Source organism: Myotis nattereri (assembly GCF_964212035.1).
Source record: "Myotis nattereri genome assembly, chromosome: 3".
Classification (NCBI taxonomy): Eukaryota; Metazoa; Chordata; class Mammalia; order Chiroptera; family Vespertilionidae; genus Myotis; species Myotis nattereri.
The window spans coordinates 205,163,249-205,183,696 of NC_138077.1; the positions used below are offsets into that span (position 1 = coordinate 205,163,249).

A 20,448-nucleotide genomic window follows, 5' to 3' on the forward strand; every position below is an offset into this window, starting at 1 on the left:
CCCCTTTGGCGGTCGAACGACCCTTTCACAGGGGTCGCCTAACACCATCCTGCATATCAGATATTTACATGACGATTCATAACAGTAGCAACATTACAGTTACGAAGCAGCAACAAAAATAATTTTATGGTTGGGTCACAACATGAGGAACTGTATTTAAAGGGCCAGAAGGTTGAGAACCACTGCTCTAATCCTTAACGCAGCCTCAGGACCAGCATTATTACCCGAGTATCGCAGGTTAGGGGATGAAACTGAGGCTTAGAAAAGTTTCTATCACAAACTGGCAATTAATTGCCTGCACTTGAACCCCCAGAGCCCATGCTCTGGCCCCTACATTACTCCCCCAGTCCTCTCGCCTCCCCTCCCCTCCCCCCATCCCTCCTCCCAGGGTCCCCACCCTGAGTCCCGCACCCCAGATGAGTAGTCAGGGCAGTCTGTTTTCTCCAAAAGTAACCAGAGGATGCAGGTGGAGGAAACAGGCCAGGCCCCAGCAGAAGCACCTGGTTAAAGGGATAGTCGTCCGGGGGCAGACATGAGCCTGTGGCCCCAGAGCCGGGAAGCCTTTTCGATCATCCTTACCCCGGACAGACTTGCTTCATGTGATGTCACCCTCACGACAGCCCCCGAATGTAGGTGTGAGGCTTCCCCAAGGCACAGACTGAAACCCGAGGCTTGAGACAGTGGGTTCACATAGCCAGGAGCCGTGGACCTGGGCTCTGAAACCCGGTCCAGAGCCTGAGCCGCCCACCTCCCTGTGGGAGTGAGGTGCACTGGGTAACGAGACCGGAAACCACAGGACTCAGAGCGATGCCTCCTGACTCATGTCCGGGGCCTCTGTCCCACTTAAGGGTTCCTGTGCCCTGAAAGGGAATCAGAGAAGCGATTTGTGCCTCACCACCCGAGTCTCCCTCAGCCAGAAGAGGAACAGCCGCAAGTTCCTTTTAAATGAAAGCTCCTTCAATGCCACGAGCCCTAGCAAGATCCAGTTTCTGTCCCAGGAAGCCTCTGAATGGGACACATTGGGAAGAGCACAGCCCTTGGCACAAGGGAGGCGTGGCCTAGGATCCTGGCTTGGCCACTGGTGTGCTGGCTGTGTGACCTTGGGCCAGTGACTTAACCTCTCTGTGCCTGTTTCCTCATCTGTGAAATGAGGGAAATCCCCTGCCTTCCAGGCAGCTCATGTGAGATGCTTGGCAAATAGGAAGCCCCCTCTTCTCCTGCCTCTGCCACCACCTTCGGTTCTGCCCTTTGGAGACATCTCCCTCTTCTGACTGCGGGTCATGGCAGCTTCCCAGCTCTTGCCTAATAATAGCTCTTTATCGCATTAGGAGAACATCACAAAAAGCAGTGCTTTCCTCTTTGGGGCAATTAGAGTAATTAGCATTGCTTTGTGCTGCCCTCCTGTTTTCCTTGAAAACTCTTGCTGGAGGAGAAGATTGCTGGCAGAAGAGTTTAGAGCTGTTAGGGGAAGTGACGGCTGCCCTGTGCTCAGGGCAGAGACCTCAGTATCTGCCTTTTCCTGGGACGACATGGTCTGGACCCTTGTCATCATCTCAGATGACAGCCACCCGCCCAAACATGGTCTGAGGTGGCCCCTGACCTAAGGACAAGCCTGAGCCGGGAGTGAGGGAGGTGCTGTCCCTGTCGCAAGCAGGGGCATCTCAGGGGTGAGTGAAGTAGACAAACGCCAGGCTGCCTCCCGGTGTGGGTCACCATAGGCAGGGGACTCTGCCACCCCAGGGGCCAAGTCATAAGGCTTCTGGGGCAGAGACCCAGGCCAGGGTCTCTGAACTCTTCATGTCCCAAAGGAAATGCCAGCTGGCTTCTAGAACTTAGCACAGGCGTGGCATAAAATAGACACTTAACAATGACAATGATGCCAACATGTGCAAGGTACTGCTTTCCATGCTTCACAGACCTTACGGCGCTCCCCTGGAGTAGGGATAGAAAGCCCATTTTAGAGATGTGGAAACTGAGGCTGCAGGAGGGGACACTGCATGTGAGAGGCAGAGCCAGATGAATCTGGGGAACCTTCTGCGGAGCCCAGGCTCTTGCCCACGACATTCCTGCTGCACGTGTGTGTGCGCGCGCGCACACTCACCCACACCTCTGTGCCGTCCCATCAGTGACCTCTCCCTCTAGGCCAGTGAGCCTGTTACATGTATTGTTCATTGAAGCCTCACAAAAGGTCACGTGGTATAGGTATCTCTATTAGCCCCATTTTGCAGATAAGGAAACTGAAGCCCAGGAGGTAAAGGAACTTGAAGGTGCCCAGTATGCTTGAAAGGAGGTGCTGGGCAGGCAGAGGGGGTAGCAGCAGCCTGTTTGGGCAAGTTGAGGTGTCTTCCGAGGCAGGAAACAGGAAGTGCTGAGGCCCATTCATACTGTGTGGATCCATAACAGTAGCACCAACAATGTACAGGGCTGGCCGTGGGGAGCAGAGGTGAGTTAGAAGTGGTCCCCGCGCTCCCTAAGCTCAGTCTATCAGAGAACACAAGCGTGTAAGCAGATGAAAATGATGGGGTGCGATGAATACTGTCACAGGGAGCCCGAAGAGGGACCCTAAACAGCGTGGGAAGGTCTAGGACGGCTTCTCAGCACCAGTGGGACCCAGCACGTAATGAGGTGAGAGGCAGACTTCAATCAAGACAGCCAGGGAGATGATCACAGGCTGAAATCTTTTTTTTTTTTTAATATATTTTATTGATTTTTTTACAGAGCAGAAGGGAGAGGGATAGAGACTTAGGAACATCGATGAGAGAGAAACATCGACCGGCTGCCTCCTGCACACCCCCCACTGGGAATGTGCCCACAACCAAGGTACATGCCCTTGACCAGAATCGAACCTGGGACCCTTGAGTCCGCAGGCCGAAGCTCTATCCACTGAGCCAAACCGGCCAGGGCCAGGCTGAAATCTTTTATTTTTAAATTGATATCAGAGAGGAAGGGAGAAGGACAGAGAGAAACATCAATGATAAGTATCATTGATCAGCTGCCTCCTGCACACCCCCTACTGGGGATCAAGCCTGCAACCTGGGCATGTGTCCTTGACCGGAATCGAACCTGGGACCCTTTAGTCCGAAGGCTGATGCTCTATCCACTGAGCCAAACCGGCCAGGGCTAGACTGAAATCTTTATCCAACATCAGCCACGCCAGAACTTTCCACTGCTAAAAAGATACTCTTTGCCTGCCCGCCTCACCCCTGCTCTCCCTCCTGCCCTGCCTCCCTCTCCTCCCCCCACTTCCCCCCCCCCAGCCCCCAGCTATCTGTAAAATTGAAGTTCCGCCAGTGAGTTCTCCCCCTGGGTCTTTGCAGAATGGCAGCTCAGGAACAGGGTGGGCCGGGACCTGGACCAACCTGTGGCCCCCGAGGACCAGAGCTGTGCTTTCTAGGATAGCTGCACGGCGGAGTTTCCGTCTGGAATCAGCTGTAGCCAGTGGCCACACACCTCCCTCCGTCCTGCCTTGCCTGCCTGCACCAGCCCTAGCACCTCCCTTCACCAACATTGCAAGGGTATAGGGAGCCCATTCTTGCTAGTCCCTGTGGGTCTAGGTTTCTGCTGGCTGGGATTCAGACATGATGGCTAGAGCTTGGCAGCCCCCTTGGGTTCCCACATAGATCAGCCTAGCTAATGCCCTACCCTCCTCCCCCTGCTTCCACGGAAACTAAGGTAAGGGAGCTTCTATTTATGGAGCACCTACTACGTGCCAGGCACTGTGGCTTGTTTGTATTATACCTTCCCACAAGCACCCCGAGGGAATGTGAAGCCCAGAGAGGGGCGGTGGTTTGTTCATAGCACACAGCACGTGAAGAGCAAAGCCATGTGCTGTGCTGGAGATGCTGCGTGCATCTCACTAATTAGTTAATGTCCCTGTAGAACTACTTTGGGTCCCACATGGAGCATGATGGTAAGAGGGAGCATATGCTGGGTCCCTGCGAAGTGCCAGGCCCTTGAACTCTTGTAGCTGACATTCAGGGTCGGTGTGATGATCCGCATCGTACAGATGGGGGGGCTGGGGTCTGGACATCGTAAGGACTCGCCCAGTTACTAGTAAGGGACAGAGCCAAGGCTTTTCTCAGATCCCAAACGCAGGTTCTTTCCAGTGCCGGGCAGCCTCAAATGCCCACCCTCTGTGGGGGCAGCTGCCCCACCTTGACCTCCAACCCAGAACCCAGGGATCTGAAAAGCCCTCTGTGTGAGCGTTGTCACTGAGCACGCTGTACACGTTTTGGTGAAGAAAAGAACAAGAAGTAGGCAGGTTCTGGTTATGAGAAAACAGCCAACTGTACAGGGAACTATCTTCTTGTGTTTTTGAGAAATCGTTTGCATAGCCCGGTGTGATTGGTGATTCAGGTGGAAATGCAGATGTTACCAGCCAAGCCTTTGTGATGCTTCCTAAGATTCCCCACACTTGCCTCTCCGGTGTTTTCCCGTCTTCTTTAGAAGCAAAAGCCTTACTCTTCAGCCTTGAAGGGAAGTTCTGTCTGGGGTTTACCTTTGACACGGACGCAGACCCCTTAGACTGGCCGGGAAAGCATGAGACTCCCCTGCAGGGAGCAGATCTGAGCTCAGCAGCCTCCGCACACAGCATCTCGAGCACAGCACATGGCTTTGCTCTTCCCGTGCTGTGTGTCATTAAGCAAACCACCGCCCCTCTCTGGGCTTCACTGGCCTCATCTGTCAAATGTGAGTGATTTTTTAAAAATTTCCTCTCGCTCACCGGTTTTCTGCGAAGAGAACAGACCTGACTCACGTCTCAGCTCTGACACTTTCTAGCTGTATGACTGTGGGCAAGTCACTTCACTTCTCTATGGCTCCATTTCTTCATCTATAATTGGCAGCCAGCTCCTGTCAAGGAGTCTATCCAGTAAGTTCATTTTCTGCCATGTATTAAGGTCCGCCTGTGTGTCGGGCATAGTTCAGTGGCACAGTTGGGCATCTGGCATTCTAATCACACTTCTACTGACACATCCCTACACAATAAAATGGGGGTGTCTCTAGTCTCTGAGGAAGAGGGTAGGCACTTCCGAGTTCTTGACCTTGTCTTAGTGAAGATGCGGATCCATATAACCGAGGCCCCGATGAAGTGGCTTAAACAAAAAGAGTTGATGCTGTCATGTAAGAACAGGACAGAACAGGCTGTCCAGGGCTGGTATGGTGACTCCATAGTCTTCAGGGGCCAAAATTCCCGGTCTTGCTGCTTTGCAAGCCAGCAAGTGGACTTAGTGAGCGGACTCATGGCCCAACATGGCTGCTGAGGCTCTGGCCATCACGTCTGAATTCCAGCCCGCAGGAAAGGAAATATGGGGGAAAGAAGAGCACTCCCCTTTTAAAGAGACCGCCAGGCAGAACCACATAACACCACCGCTTCATCCATTGGCCAGAACTTGTCGCAGTGCTGCACTCAGCTGCAAGAGAGGAAGGTGCCCGGCTATAAATTAAAGTTCTTATGACTAAGGGAAGAGGGGGAGGGGGAGTTGTAGACGGTTCCTTGCCGTCTGTGGCATAGCTGTGTTTTCAGGTTGGGGGCTTTACAGCAACCTCAGAGCAACTCTCTGATGCAGCTACGCTTCTTGTCCCCGTTTTACAGCTGAGGCAAGTGGAGGTCAGAGGATAGAAGGGCTTGCCCAAGAGCCGGGTGGTGAGCAGCAGAGCCCTTCTGCCATAACCCAAAGCTGTAGAATGAGGACCTCCACTCCGACTATTAGGAGATCCCTTCCTGCCCCCAGAGGACCCAGATTTTGTAGAGAAACTGCCTGCATCTTTACTTACCGGGATTTAGAGCAGCCTTGAACTTAGAGGTCCGCTCCCCTCTCTGGATTTCAGAGTCATGGAGAGTTGGAGACAGAGCATTGGCGATGGAGGGCGAGGGTGAGGCCCAGGAGCTTAGCTTGGGACCCTGGGGAGGGCTGGACTCTGCCCGCCCACCATGGCCCTCACTCACTGTCCTCCTGCAGGTCAGCGGCCACTTGGACTATGGCAAGAAGATGGACGTCATCCTGAAGGCTGTGGGCATCCCCACCAAGCCAGGCTGGGACGAAAAGGGGCTTTTGATGGCCTCAGGCAACCTGCCCCAAGAGGAGCCTCGCCAGGCAGCAGCCGCCTCCTCCTCAGACAAGACCACCGACCAGGATGGGCAAACCCAGGGTCCTGCACCCAGAGACACCTCCCAAGTGTCCACATCCGCTGACCCCAGCCAAGCCCAGGTGCCAATGGGGCTGGACCAACCCGAAGGGGCCTCCCTTCCTGCTGCTGCCTGCCCTGCGGAGAACCCCCAGACCTGCAGCCATGGCGTGAGCCCCAACCCACTGGGCTGCCCCAGCTGTGCCAGCGAGATCCAGGGACCCGGCCCAGGGCTGGATTGACCCCAAAAGGGGACTCGAGCCGTCTTCCCAGATTTTCATATGTGGTGCTCTCTTACCCCCGTCCACCGGGCTCCCCGCGGGAGCTCTGAAGAATTTCCACCAGTGCCTTTCCTAAACGAAGGCTTTGGGGTTGAAAAGCAAGGAACTGACAGGAGGGGAAACTGTAGGGAGATGATGGTTCCTCTCTGGAGAAGCAAGGCCAGAGTCAACCAAGCATAGGTGAGAGCCCTTGGACCCTGTATCCTAGGTCACAGCGTGGGGCTGGCTCTCCATCAGGAGGTCCGGGAAGGCTCTTGGGGCCTGAGGTTCCTACCTGCCAACCCTCCCCCGCCTCAGTCAGGTCAGGTGTCTGTCTGCCCTTCCATCCACTCCAGGGCTGCCTTCCAGCCCACAGGCACCTCTGACACACCTACAGAGCGTGCACCAGAGGCAGCGGGCAGCTCACTCTGCTCTTGGGAGATCCGATCAGACCTGCCATGTACAGCCACGTGGGCTGTGCCCTGCACAACAGCAGGGGCACCAGTCACACAGACGCGAGGTGAAGGGCACCCCCTAAAGTTGTACTGCGTGGCGGCCCTGGATGTCATTGTAGCAGAGCACGGCGAGCAAATGCTGAATCCGCATGCGGTACGAGTGGGAGCTGGGCCTGGTAGCAAGAGTGGGTGAGACGGGAAGGATTTCCTGTAGCGGGAGCAGAGGTGATGGTGATTGTAAAAATAAAGAATGGCTACCACCCAGCGAGTGTTTACCGTGTACCGAGGGCTTATGTGATTGCCTCAGTTGACCCCCGCAACAACCTGATGAGGTAGCTACTGGTATCGTCTTCATTTTACACCTGTAGATACGGATGCCCGGAGAGGTCAGCTCACCTGCTCAAGCTCACATAGCTGCTCAATCTCAAGCTTGTCAGCTGGCCCCCGGAGCCCAGCTCTTAGCCATTGTACCAGGTGCTACTGGGCCTGGACCAACCAGAAGGGGCCTCCCTTCCTGCTGCTGCCTGCCCTGCAGAGAACCCCCAGATCTGCAGCCATGGCGTGAGCCCCAACCCACCGGGCTGTGCCAGCGAGATCCAGGGCTGTACCTCTAAGGACTTCCCCTTTGTTCCTCCCACTGTCCATGAGGGACAGGGCCAGAGAGCGTCCCCCCACCCGCTGTGCAGATGGGAAAATCAAGATCCAGGCAGAGAAAGTATTGACAAGCTCTGGAGCAGGCAGTGGGGAGGAGAGATGGGAGGAACTGGCGTTGGGGCTGAACTGGTGCTCGGGCATGTGTATGTGTTCGTTCATTTAACAAATATTTACCGAACTCTTGCTGCCATTGATCCAAACAGCTCGTGGGAAACTGAGGCCCCGAGAGGGTAAGGGACTTGGCTGAGGTCCCAGGGCAGATTAGGGGCAGAGTGTGGACATGAACCCAGGCCACCTGTGCCAAGGTCCCTGCCCGCTTCATCAGCAGCATCTCCAGCCCGAGTGGCCCCTCAGGCGGATCCAGCCCACACTCCAGCGAATCCAGTCCACACTGCGGTCACTGCTGTCAGCTCATGTTTATTGATAGTCCACTCCAGCAGGCCTGGGGCCGAGGGGAGCCCCAACAAGCACCATGGACCCTCCGCAGCCAGTGGCCAGCAGCCAAGGCCGGAGTCTAGTCAGCACCAAGGAGAGTGCCCGGCCACCTGCGGAGAGCCCCCCGGGCGTCTGGGTGGGTGGAACTTGGTGCTGGTGGGGAGTAAGAAAAATCTCAGACTGAGGATTAAAATGGCAGCAGAGTAAGTGGACACACTCAGGAAAAACCTCAGACTGAAAAGGAACCCACAGCAGGTAAAGTAACTGAGCGCTCCCTCAAAAACAAAAAATAAAACAAGCCCTAACCGGTTTGGCTCAGTGGATAGAGCGTCGACCTGCGGACTGAAGGGTCCCGGGTTCAATTCCGGTCAAGGGCATGTACCTTGGTTGCGGGCACATCCCCAGTAGGGAGTGTGCAGGAGGCAGCTGATCGATGCTTCTCTCTCATCGATGTTTCTAACTCTCTATCCCTCTCCTCTCCTCTCTGTAAAAAATCAATAAAATATATAAAAAAAATAAAAATAAAACAGGTCCCGTACCAGGGTTCACCTGCCAGCTTGACGCACCAGCCCACACCAGGGGCAGCTCCTCTTCAACTCTGCTGACCTGAGTGGCCACCTCTCCCACTTCCCTCACTGACCTAGGAAAGGCCAGAAGGAGGTAGGGTCAGGGGATGGTTCTGCATCAGCAGGTCCCCTTCTAGGTCCAAAGAAGCCCAGGGCAGAGGAACACCCATCCCAGATGTTGAGCAAAAAACCACCAGCCATCCCTGTGCCCCAGGAGAGGCAGTGCCGTAGCCTGGGAGCTGGGATGGGGCTGAAGAAGAGGAGGAAGATGGGGGAAACAATGGGAACAAATGGCCCTTCCTGGCCCGCAGCCAGAGGCCAGGGGGCTGAATGCCAGGAGGTATAACAACCACAGGTACCACCGACTATCTGCCGGGTGCTGGCATCGATGCACACTGTCCCCGTTCTCATGGCAGCCTACAAGGCAGGCAGCCTACGAGGCAGGCATCATTGCCCCATGTTGCACATACAACAACAAGCTCAGAGAGGTTAAGTAACCCGTGCAGAACTAGTAAGTAATGGAGCATGGATTCCAGTTGAGGCCTGCCTGACTCCCAGGCTCAGGGGTTCCCTGTGAGGCCACACACATCCGAGGGGCTGGCTGGTCCAAAAACCGTCCAGCAAACCATCCTCAGGGTTAAGGATCAGCTAAACCAGCACACCTCAAACCATGCGCACACACGAGTCACCGAGGATCTTGCTCACATGTAGATTATGACTCGGCAGGTCCGGGATGGGGGCAGAGGCATGCGTTTTCAACAAACTCCCTGGAGACCATGCCCATGAACTACAGTTAGAGGAGCAAAGGGCTCAGCCTGCACTGACCCATCTCTGCAGATGTGCATCTGATAGATTGTGCAAAGGCGATGGTCTTCACCCTAATCTGAATCAAGGGCCCCCGCCCCACTCCCAGAGCCCTCCAACCATTCTCTACACAAGTTACACTCAGCAATGCAGCCTTCTGGAGACACTGTATGAAGCCAGCGATTACCTCGCAGGTGGAGGACCTGGAGTGGGTAGTGGGGCTGATTCAGTACACCCCACAAGAGTTCAGAGGGCCCCCGAGAGACCTACAGCTTCCTGGCCTCAGCCAAGAGCTGGCCCAAGGCCTCAGGGGCTTTGCTGCACCCAGGCCAGCTCCCCCGTGACCAGCCACAAGCCCCATCAGTTCGTGGGGGCACCAAGCAGATGCAGCCGCAGCTTGGGCTCCACGGGATCCCTGTTGAAGAAGTTGACGGTGGCAGAAGTCCTGGCAGGCGGCAGGGTGTCCCGGGTGGCCTCTCCCGGCAGCAGCAGCTGGGCCGTGAGCTGCAGGCCTGAGGAGCCTCCTGAGCCTGAGTCAGGGTCGGAGTCGGAGTCCGGGGGCAGGGGCAGGGGCAGCACCTGCTGCAGGCTCAGGCCCGGCCGGGCGCCGCTGTGGGAGGTGCGCATGGAGGGTGAGGCCACGCTGGCCCGGTGCTCCTGGGGCCAGTGGGGACAGGGCAGCAGCCTGCCCAGGGCCCGCTTGAAATCCCGCATGAAGAGGGGGTAGATGATGGGGTTCATGGTGCTGTTGCAGTAGCCCAGCCATGTGAGGACATCGAAGAGGCCTGGGGAGACGCAGTCGCACACAGCCTGGAGGGAAGGGTGCATCACGCCTGGTCCCAGGGCAGGAACACAGACCACCCCACCCAGCACAGCCGGGACAGACACAGCCAAACACATCATGAGCGGCAGCCCACCTTCCTCCCTCCCGTGCCTGGGCTGAGGTGGAGCTTGGGGGCCTCCCAGCGAGGCCTGGACTCACCTGCCCCCTGCAGTGGCATTACCTGGGCAATGTTGGCCACAAAGAAGGGCAGCCAGGTCACAAAGAACATGCCCAGCAGGATGCCCAGGGTCAGGCTGGCCTTCAAGGCCTTCCTGCTGTGCTTGGTGGCCAGACGCCTGCTGTCAGCTGACTCCGTCCCTGGGCGTGGGGTCCTGGGCACCTGCCGAAAGGAAGGCCACATGAGTCAGCTGGGAGAGAGCCCCGGCCGGACCCTGATCCCATCCACAGACTGAGCCTCAATCCTAATTCTAGACTGGACCCTAGTATCAGCAAGAGATTGAGTCCTGATCCTTGACTCAGCCCCAACTGTAGCCCTAACCATAGGCCTGACCCTGAGTCCAGACCAAGCCCTGACATCAGCTATGAACCAAGGACTGATTCCTGAAAGCTCCCATAGACTAAGCCCTGTATAACCAAGGTGTCAAACTGAGCCTCAACCGGGGACCAGACTGAACCAACCTTAGGCCCAGACTGAGCCCTGATCCCAGCAATAGACTGAGCCCTGCTCCTGATCCAGCTCTTCACAAGGAGCTCGAGGAACTGCAGTGAGGCAGAGCAACACTGCCCCAAACACAAACAGTTCAAAAGACCCACGCCCCGTGCAAAGGACAACTCTACACGGGCCAGCATGCACGACCGTGAGCCCCAGCACCTTCCAAAGCCTTTGGCGCCACAAGAATTAGTTGCGATTGAAGGGTATTTGACAAGAGGGCCTGTTGCTGTCCAGAGGGTGGCAATCTCTTTGTATATGGGTTCTCTTCAGTGTTTGGAGTAAGATTTTGCTTGCCCCTGTTACCCTCACCCTCCACAAAATAAAGTGCTATTCCGAAAGCATGTGCAGAGAGCAAACGTTCACAGTGAAATTTATTACAATTTACTAGGGTGCTAGTGACCTTGGCATTTCACAGCTCAAATCTTGTGTGTCTGGCAGACGTCTCCATTCCCAAGCATAGACTTGAAGAGCAGGGGTGTGGGGAGGAACGGGGGAGAACGGAGCTGCTCCACAGCAGCCATCGAAAGGGGGACCGGGGCATGAAGAGGTTAGAATTTGACTTTGCAAACTGGGGACCCGCAGTCCCAAAACATAAAAATGTCTCCTTGAACTGGATGAGCCTTTAGCCCAGAAGTTCCCATAACTGTTTCAACCTCATGAGCCCATTGAGAATCTAATGAAATCTACACTACTCCCCAGAAAACTAAAAGCTTATCAATTTTCACACACAAAAAAAAACATTCCCACACTTCCAGGGGCTTCTGAGACCATCTTAAAGTCCATCATTGAACCGCTAAGGGTCCATGAAGCCTCCCCTTAAAACATGGGTTGTAAGCAATTTGGATTTTCATATATAAGATGTACACAAAGTGAGACCGGCCTACATTCACAATGTAAATAAATATCAGTGCGCAGGAGATCCGGACACTTCATTGAATTATGGAAAAGGGGTGTGTGCTTCTGGGGAGCATACCTGGGCTTTGAAAGCCAGGGATCCCCCAACATTTCCTAAACTCCAGCTTAGTTCATGAGGCAGCCAGTAGTGGGTTGGGTATAGAGAGATGACAGTCAAAAGGGAACCAGATTCCCAGGCAACCTTCCCAGATGGAAAGGGGGCGGAAGAGACAAAGCCAGGATGTGTCAGTCCCATCACATTAGCTCTCAGATTCAGGACACCCTTCCCCCTCCCCCCCCCCCCCAACGTCCTACACACACACACACACACACACACACACACCCCTTCCAGCCTTGCCTTTCTCTCTCCGCCTTCTCAAAGCAGCGAGACTTTGTTCTTGTCCATGGTGCTGAAACACCCGCTCCCTACTATCCGCCTATAGAATCAGGGGGTCTAATTCTGAAATGCCAGTGGGCAGGAGGGGAGAGATGAAGCACACAGTAACTGCCAGCCCCCGATGTGTTTGCCCAGGTGAAGTCTGGTTATAGGAATATCGAGGACAGATTCACAAAGAGCAAAGAAGGAGAGGCCCCTGCTCTCTCCCTCTTGTCTCGGTGGGGCAGCATTGGGCAGAGGCAGGGCTTTTAAGACAAGTGACCTGGCTGCAAACCCTGCCTCTACCACTTACTCACACTGTAGCCTCGAGGCTCTGTTTCCACATCCGTAAAGTGGGAGGAACAATACGCAGCTTACGGAGTCGCTGTGGGGCGGTGGGTAACCAATGCATGCACAGTGCCCAACACAAAGTGCTACGTACATGGTGGTCCCGATGTGGGCTCAGGGTGTGTGTATGAGGTTGGAGAAATTTCAGCACCCTCGGGAGCCGGGCCCTTCTGCCAGCAGCTCTGGCTCCCCAAAGCAGCACAGACATCAGGGCAAATGCTCTGACTCACCGTGCTGTAGCAAGGCAGAAGGGCGGGCAGGCGGGGGTGGGGGGATATGCTTTTCTCTTTCCTCTTCTCGTTTTCTTTCCTCCAGATTGGTCTCCACATGGCTTCTGTGCCCCCCGCCCCCCATGGTCAGCCAGGACAAGAAGCTCCGGCTTCCCCAAAGAATCTCCTAAGAGCTGCCATGCCTTCAAATTGATGCCATCAATAATGGGGACAGACCATTGGGGGGGGGACACCATCTCCAAAAGGCCCCACCCATACGGGAACCCCTCTGAGACCTGGTGACCTGGGGCAGGAGAGAAGCAAGTGAGTACCTTGGTCTTGTCAGAGCTCTAGGGCATGGGGGACTGAGGGAGAGACCTTGGGGGCAATCATTAGGGGAGAAAGTTCCAGGAATGGAGTTATAGATCACCTGAGATTCCCTCTCTGCTCTTCCTGGGAACAACCATGGGTGTTTCTGCTCTTCTCCCCCAGAGAGTTGACCCAAGAACATAGGCAGAAGGGAAGAGAGAAAGTAGGGTTCCTTCCCAAGGTCACATGTGCCAGAACAAGGTCACGAGCCAAAGCACCAATGACCCCAAACTGGCCCCATTTATTGAGCACCTACTATGCATCAGCATTTGATATTCATTGTGCCATTCAATCTTTACGTGAGGTAAGTGCTATTATCTCCATTTTGCAGAGGAGGTTCAGAGAGGCAACATACAGCAGACTTGTGTTGAGTCAGGGGCCAAAGTCATTTCTGGCTCCAGGAGCTGCACTTCTTCTGCTTCACCATCCTGCTGCCATTGGGGGGGATGGCATCCATGGGCCATAGTCAGGGTGAGGTTGCAGAAACCCTACCACTGTCACCAAGAGCCCTCCATGGAGCAGGAGCCAACGGCCACCGTCAGCCCACACCCTGGGCTCTGGCTGGTGCCAGCCTCCCCCTCCCCACTTCTCTCTGCCCCGTACCCACCTCACGGCCCCTCGTGGTCACATTGCTTCCACATGCCCCTTATACGTGTCCATGACAAGCGTGACTGTCAGAGGGCAGCCACGTGGAGGACAACTTGGCAGCGCCTTTCCAGGGGCCAATTCCACTCACAGGTAAACTATATTCATAAACACCCACACACGCCTGCACACTGGGCAGGTACAAGAAGGTGTCCCACAGCACTATTCGTGATAGAAAAAAGAATCAGAAATGGCCCAAATGTCCATCAGAGGGAGAGTGGTTAAATTAACCCACTGTAGAATACTAACAGGCTTCAAAGAACGAGTCGCGCCCTGCCTGGCGTGGCTCAGTCGGTTGAGCATCGACCTTCAGCAGGCACTGCACCTCCCTGTCCTTCAGTTTTCTCATCTGCATAACGGCAATCATAATAGCATGTACCCCATATGACTTCGTAAGAATTAATTAATTAAGATGGTATGCAGCAAGGTATTCAGGCAGGGCCTGGCACATAATATGTACCACGTGTTAGCTATATTGTTGTGGACAGTGTCCAGTTTATCTCTTTGATGACGGTGATGATGATGATGCTGGTGGCATCAATAGTGTTTTTTCCTAGAAAGACTCAAAAGGGGGTGAGCTCCCCAGGACCATTTTTGCCACAAGAGGAAAGGAGAACATTTGTTGCGCACCTACTATGTGCCAAGTGTACGTATATTATCTTATTGGTTCTTCAAACAGCCTCAGGTGCTAACTAGCATTACCCCTGGGGTACAGGGAGTTGGAGGACTTGTCCAAAGTCAACTGGATGTGATGGGAAGGAGGCAGGATTTGAGCCCATGACCAGCCAGACACACAGGCTCCTGCACCGAGCCCTGGCTCACCAGGTCGCCCCGGACCCAGCAGCAGCCAAGCCTGCCATGCTCGACACTGCTCCTCCGTCAGCCTCTCCCCAGTTCAGCCCCTCCTCTCCCTTGGAGATATTTCTGTGATCGCAGCCTCCCCCTCTGAGGAGGAGGAGGAAGCAGGGATGGAAGAGATGGATCACTAAGACAGAATGATGCATAGTTGGGTGAGGGAGGGTGGGACAGCTGGGAGGAGGGAAAGGAGAAGAAATTGATGGGAGAGAAGTGGGTAGAGGGAGATGGAGGGATGCAGGAGGAAGAGAATGGGGTGAAATGGAGCTCAAGGAGAGAAGGGGAGAAAGACGAGGTGCAGAGGAAGACGATGGGGAAGGGGCTGTGGGCCAGAGACACGGGATCCTGGCAGACAGAGAGGAGCTGAGAAAGCAGACACTGCCAGCATCCCCAGCAAGCTGAGCTCCCTCACTGGTCCCTCTGGGATCTCCCAAGGATGAGCCCCATTCCCACAGGGGCTCGTTCTCCTCTCTCTTCCTCCTCCCCCTCCCCCACCCCGCATTCAGGCAGCCTCTTACTCTGACATCACCACCTCCCACGCCCACAGTCCCTGCCTCAGCTCTAAGCATGACCCCCTTTCTCACAGCCCCTGGGGCCCGAAGACCAGGCTGAACCCACAGAGCCACCAGTGGCTTTTCCAAGCCCGTTCGCATGAAGATGCTGGTGTGGAGGGTGCAGAGAGAAGGTGCTCACGCTGCTCAGCTCCCGTGATCTCGGCCCAGAGGCGCTGGGACTTCAGGCGCCCGAGCCCAACTCCCTTCCTTCTGTGGGGAAGCCAGAGGCTGGACTGGGGAGGGAGCTAAGGGCTACATGGGGCTGAAAACAGGAGGAAAGAGGCCCCGCGAGCCCTGAGTTTTGTTCATTCTCATCAGGTGCTTTAAGTCCAGGCACTGAGAGAGCCTTTACCCCCAGGCTGGACGCTTCCGGTCTCTGGGACAGGACTGTCCAAGTGGGAGGAAAGGGGTCATGACCCAGGAGGCCAGGATAGAAGCCACATCCCAGAAGCAAATTCCCAAACGCAGCAATTCTCCGGGCAACATGGACCACGGCACCGGAAGGCCTGCTTAGGAGCCGAGTGGTTTGGGAAGCGAGGGTAGCGGTGGGGCCTGGCACTTCCACACTCAAACCAAGGAAAAGGCCCCCCAGGGAGCAGGAGGCATCAGCACAGACACATGTCTGACGGGAGGGGCCCAGGGGCCATTCTGCCTGGGCGGCAGGTGCTGGCCTAGCTGATCCGTGAGGACACCTCCCAGCATCCGGTTTGCAAACACAGGCACAGCGGCTGATAGCCTCTGCATGTCCACGGGGGGAGGTGCCCCTCTTATGAGATCCACACCCTCATCATGGTAAGGTTTCGTGATCAATGTCTGCCTCCCCGACTAGAACACGGATTCCAAGAGGGCGGGACCTTCTCAGCCCAGCTCATCACCACATTCACAGCCTCCAACAGCTCCTGCACACAGTAGGTCCTCCATACATGTCACCAAGCAAAGGAACTGATGGACTGAAAATCCTAGGCTCCCTCAGATACAAGAACTGATTCTGAAAGGAGTGGGAGGAAAGGAAGCAGCTTGAACAGGGGCGGAATGGCCAGCTCTGTGACGCTCTGTGTTAATGTCAGTCCTTCCATCGATGAACGCTGAGCACTTAGGATATGCCAGGCACTGGTGCAGGTGCTGGGAATACAGTAAACTAAGAGACAAGTCCCCACCTCATAGAGCTTACATCCCAATAGGAGGAAATACACAACAGATAAATAAGTGGGAACGTGGATAGCATGTCAGGAGTGGTAAGTGCTGCTGAGAACTATAACGCAGGAAAGTAGGACTGAAGGGGACCTGGGGAAGTGTGGCAGAAAGTGGTGGAGTTGCAGAGAAACCATGTGGAGGTGAAGGGAAGGGGCACTCCAGGCGGGGAAACAGCAAGTGCAAAGGCCCTGAGGCAGGATTGTGCTTGGTGGCCCAAAGGACAGCCAAGAGGCCACTTTGGCCAAATGAGAGTGAGGAAGGAAAGGAATCCACAGAAGGGGCAGAGAGCTCCTTTGTCACTACAGCAGAGCTTAGTGTGGGGTGGGCGGGGACTTGAAGTGGTAAATGGACACCCTGTGAAATAACTGAATCACGGAGTCGGAACATCAGCTCTCTGCTTACGTCATGAGAGTCTCGTGTGGATGCTGCTTGGACTTTACCATCCGTCTAACACTTAACAAAGAGGAAGCCGGCCTCAGCTCAGTCCCTCTGACCAATGAGCTGGACTTGGGAACACCGCTGGTTCTGCACCCGCACGGAAGCTGTGTTTGATCACCTTCTATTTATGGCAAAGATATTGATTTTCCATTTCCGGAAGGAACAAGTTCCCTTCCTAAACAAATTCACAGAAGTAAGGAGATAAATGAGGTGATTTAAAGAAAATGCTAAGTACATATGAATGAAGTGGCTTGAAGAGTGGGGGGTAGGAGGAGGGGGAAGGGAAGGAAGACAGATATCCCAAGGTGGTTCCTTGTGCCTGAAGTTTGGGACATGTTCCTTTACAAGAACCCAAGGAGGGTAGGGGTGGCCCATGGCAGTTCTTCCTATTGCTAAAGAACCAAGCCAGGGCCACAGCCACCTGCCGAGACTCCAGAATGTTCTCCAGTGAGCACAGATAAGGGGAGAGAGCAGGCCTGCAGCCAGGACCTCCTCCCACCCAGCCCCCAGCCAATTCTCTATTCACCCAATGACCCTCAAAGCACCCCCAACCCCATCCTGCAAGAGCCTCTTCCACCTGAAGCTACACCAAGGTGAATCTGTAGAGCCCAGTTTGAAACTTCCCCTGGCGTGTGACCTAATTCTTTGGGGTTCAGGCTTGGTCAATCTACGCCCCCATCTCTCGGGTGGACAATAGGACTCAGGCAGCACGTGGCCTGGGTGGCCAAAGCAGGTACTCCACTTCTAGACGCTGCAGGGCCTTGAGCTAGGAGCACCGACCCCATTCACAAGTGGTTAGGAAGCATTAGCATGTGCAGTGGAGATCAAACCAACCCAGGCACATGGGTCCTCATGGAGCGTCCATTCAAGTGGGGAGACAGACAAATCACACAAGTCAACAACCAGGCAGGCAGGATGCGGGTCTGCAGAGTAGTCAGGGGCGGCCTCTAGGGAGAGGTGACCTGTGAGCTGAAAAAGTCAAGCAAGGGGAGCTCTGGGGGGAAACTTTCCAGGCAGAGGGAACAGCAAATGCAAAGACCTTGGCACAGAAGTCAGCCTGGTGCCTCCAAGGAACCACCAGGAGAACCATGTGACTGGTGCAGAGAGAGGGAGGAGGGTGAGGTGAAGCAAGAGAGGTTGGCAGGATAGGTTCTGGAGGCCAGATCCTGACATGGATATATATAAATACCAGAGGCCCCGTGCACGGGGAGTGGGCCTAAGCCAGCAGTTGGACCTCCCCTGAGGGGTCCTTAGCACTGCTGGGGAGGTGGGAGAGGCTCCTGCCACGGCCGCTGTGCTTGCCAGCTGTGAGCGCTGCTTCTGGCTGAGCGGTACTCCCCCTGTGGGAGCACACTGACCACCAGAGGGCAGCTCATGCATTGAGCATCTGCCCCCTGGTGGTCAGTGCGCAGTTCAGTCAATTTGCATATTAGGGTTTTATTATATAGGATACACACACACACACACACACACACACACACCCTTTTTAAAATTGATTTCAGAGAAGAAGGGAGAGAAAAATAGGGACATCAATGATGAGAGAGAATCACAGATTGGTTGCCTCCTGCACACCCCACACTGGAGATGGAGCCCTCAAACCAGGCATGTGCCCTGACTGGGAATCGAACTGTGACCTCCTGGTTCATAGGTCGATGCTCAGCCACTGAGCCACGCCAGCCAGGCTGGGTCTCCTCTTTACCTTGACAGCAACAGGGTTTACCTTGACTGAAGGGTTTGAAGCCAGGAAGTGCCGTGATCATTCTTTTTCTCTGTTACTCTGACTCCTGTGCGGAAAATGGAGGGGAGTAGGTCTGCAGGAAGCAGGGGGCCAGCGGGAGACTCTCAGAGGCTCCAGGTAAGACACAGTGATGGCTTGGATTAGGACTGTGGCATTGAGATGGCATGCGTTTAAAAGACAGCACCAGCAGCTCCTGCTAATGAATCCCACCATCAAAGGGAGAAAAATCACCCCTGTTTCTGGCCTGTGACGTCATGATGGTGCCACTTGCCAGGAAGGGGAAGACCCCGGAGGAGCCTTGGGACGCCCTGAATTCCCTATCGCACATGCCACCTTCCAGAAGCCTGCTGCACCGCCCCATGAAGCTGTCCTGTGGACAGTCCCGGGCTGAGTCTGGAGTTCAGACGGAGGGTGGGCATGGCCACTCGGACGTTGCCAGCAAGTGTATGCTAAGTGGCAGATGCCGCAGTAGGTACCAGTGGCTGCTCATTTCTCTCCAACCCGCAAGCCCCATCTCCCTGCGCACCCGGTACCTGCGATGTCTCCAAGGCCTGGCCCGCCACGCCGGTGGGGAGGGAGGCCACCTGCAGGGCCTGCTTGCGGGCGGCCAGCAGGATCCTGCAGTAGGTGAAGCAGATGGCGCCCGAGGGCAGGAAGAAGGTGAGGCCCGACGCCACGAGGACGAACGGCAGGCTGGCCAGCAGGCGGCACTGGCCCGGAGCGGGTGCCCGCGCGCGGCCCAGCTCGTGCCAGCCCAGCAGCAGGGGCAGGAAGGAGGCGAGCGCGGCGAGGGTCCAGGCGCCCAGAACCAGCGCCAAGGCGCGCGCGGGCGTCATGCGCAGCTTGTAGCGCAGCGGCGACAGGATGAGCAGGTAGCGGTCCAGGCTGATGAGGCAGAGGTTGAGGATGGAGGCGCTGCAGCACATCACGTCGAAGGCGGCCCAGAGCAGGCAGAGGCCTCGCGCCAGCACCCAGCGCCCGTACAGCGCGTTCAGCATGGCCGGCGGCATCACCACCAGCCCCACCATCAGGTCGGACGTGAAGAGCGACACCAGGAAGCAGTTGGACGTGTTGCGCAGCGCGGGCTGCGTGCAGATGAGCGCGATGAGCAGCGAGTTGGCCGCGGCGGTCAATGCGATGACCACACACATCGCGGCCGCCACCCAGCCACTGCCCCCGGGGCCCGGCACCAGCCCCGACCCCCAGGCAGGGGTGCTGTTGTATGCAGGGCCCGGATCTGGGACCATCGGGGCGGGGGACGGACGGCGAGGCCGTGAGACCCGAGGGGAATCCCGAGGATGGCGAGGGACCCTGAGGATGGAGTGGGGGCTGGAGGGGGTCGTCGGCGAGAACAGACGCCCCCAGGGGAGGCGTGGGGGGACAGGTGGGAAGAGAGGGAGAGGGCGACAGGTCAGTGGGGCAGAGGGTGGAGAGGGGCCCGCGGTGTGGATCAGGGGTAGGAAGTTTGGGGGGCCCTGATGAGGAGCAGAGTGCCTTAAGGGGGCAGGAGGACTCTCGGAGGTTGAGTGGGTGGGAGTAGAGGCCCCTGGAAAGGGCGGTCAGATGGGGGAAGGGCAAGGACCGGGGAGGTGGGAGCAGAGGGCAGTGGGCGCTCCAAGGCGGAAGGCAAGCTCCCCGCGGCAGGTGGGCGTTAGTTAGGTCCGGGGCCGTGGCGCTTGGGGTCGCAGGGTGGGGGCCCACGGGCCACAGCCAAGCCCCCCGCGGGGAAGCCTGGGGTGGTATGCGGGGCCCGCTGGCGGGGACAGAGCAGCCGCGGCCGAGCTCCGTCCCTCCCCTCCGGCCGCCGGGTCACCGCCCCGCTTCTGCCCGCGCTCAGTACCTGGGGCGCTCAGCGCGGATCCGCCGGCGACTGCGGCAGGCGGGCGGGCGGGCGGGCGGCGCGGGGCTGCGGGAGGAAGAGGCGGCCGCCCTCCGGGCAAGCGCCCAGGGAGCCGGGGAGGCGCGGCGAGGGGCCGGCGCGCGCGGAGCCGGCGGTGCTACCGGAGCGCGTGGTCCTCGCTCCGCGGAGCGG

General features: G+C 56.4%; 2 protein-coding genes across 2 annotated transcripts in view; one reads left to right on the forward strand and one right to left on the reverse strand.

Moving 5' to 3' along the window:
* TMCO4 (transmembrane and coiled-coil domains 4) overlaps nt 1-7,122 on the forward strand; it is a gene marked incomplete at its 5' end in the record, with an annotated part of 62,468 nt that extends 55,346 nt beyond the window's left edge. Inside the window, one exon of the mRNA XM_081086114.1 lies at nt 5,961-7,122. Within this exon, the coding sequence (XP_080942240.1) occupies nt 5,961-6,368 (408 nt within the window). The 3' untranslated portion in view covers nt 6,369-7,122. The remainder of the gene's footprint in view (nt 1-5,960) is intronic.
* Nucleotides 7,123-7,892: 770 nt separating this feature from the next.
* Nucleotides 7,893-19,663, reverse strand: HTR6 (5-hydroxytryptamine receptor 6; the record flags this gene model as incomplete). Its single annotated transcript, XM_081088411.1, has 3 exons — nt 7,893-10,110; nt 10,305-10,463; nt 18,950-19,663. The coding sequence occupies 3 exons, from the start codon at nt 19,661-19,663 to the stop codon at nt 9,661-9,663; spliced, it is 1,323 nt and encodes a 440-aa protein (XP_080944537.1). The 3' UTR covers nt 7,893-9,660.
* Between the last annotated feature and the right edge of the window lie 785 nt (nt 19,664-20,448).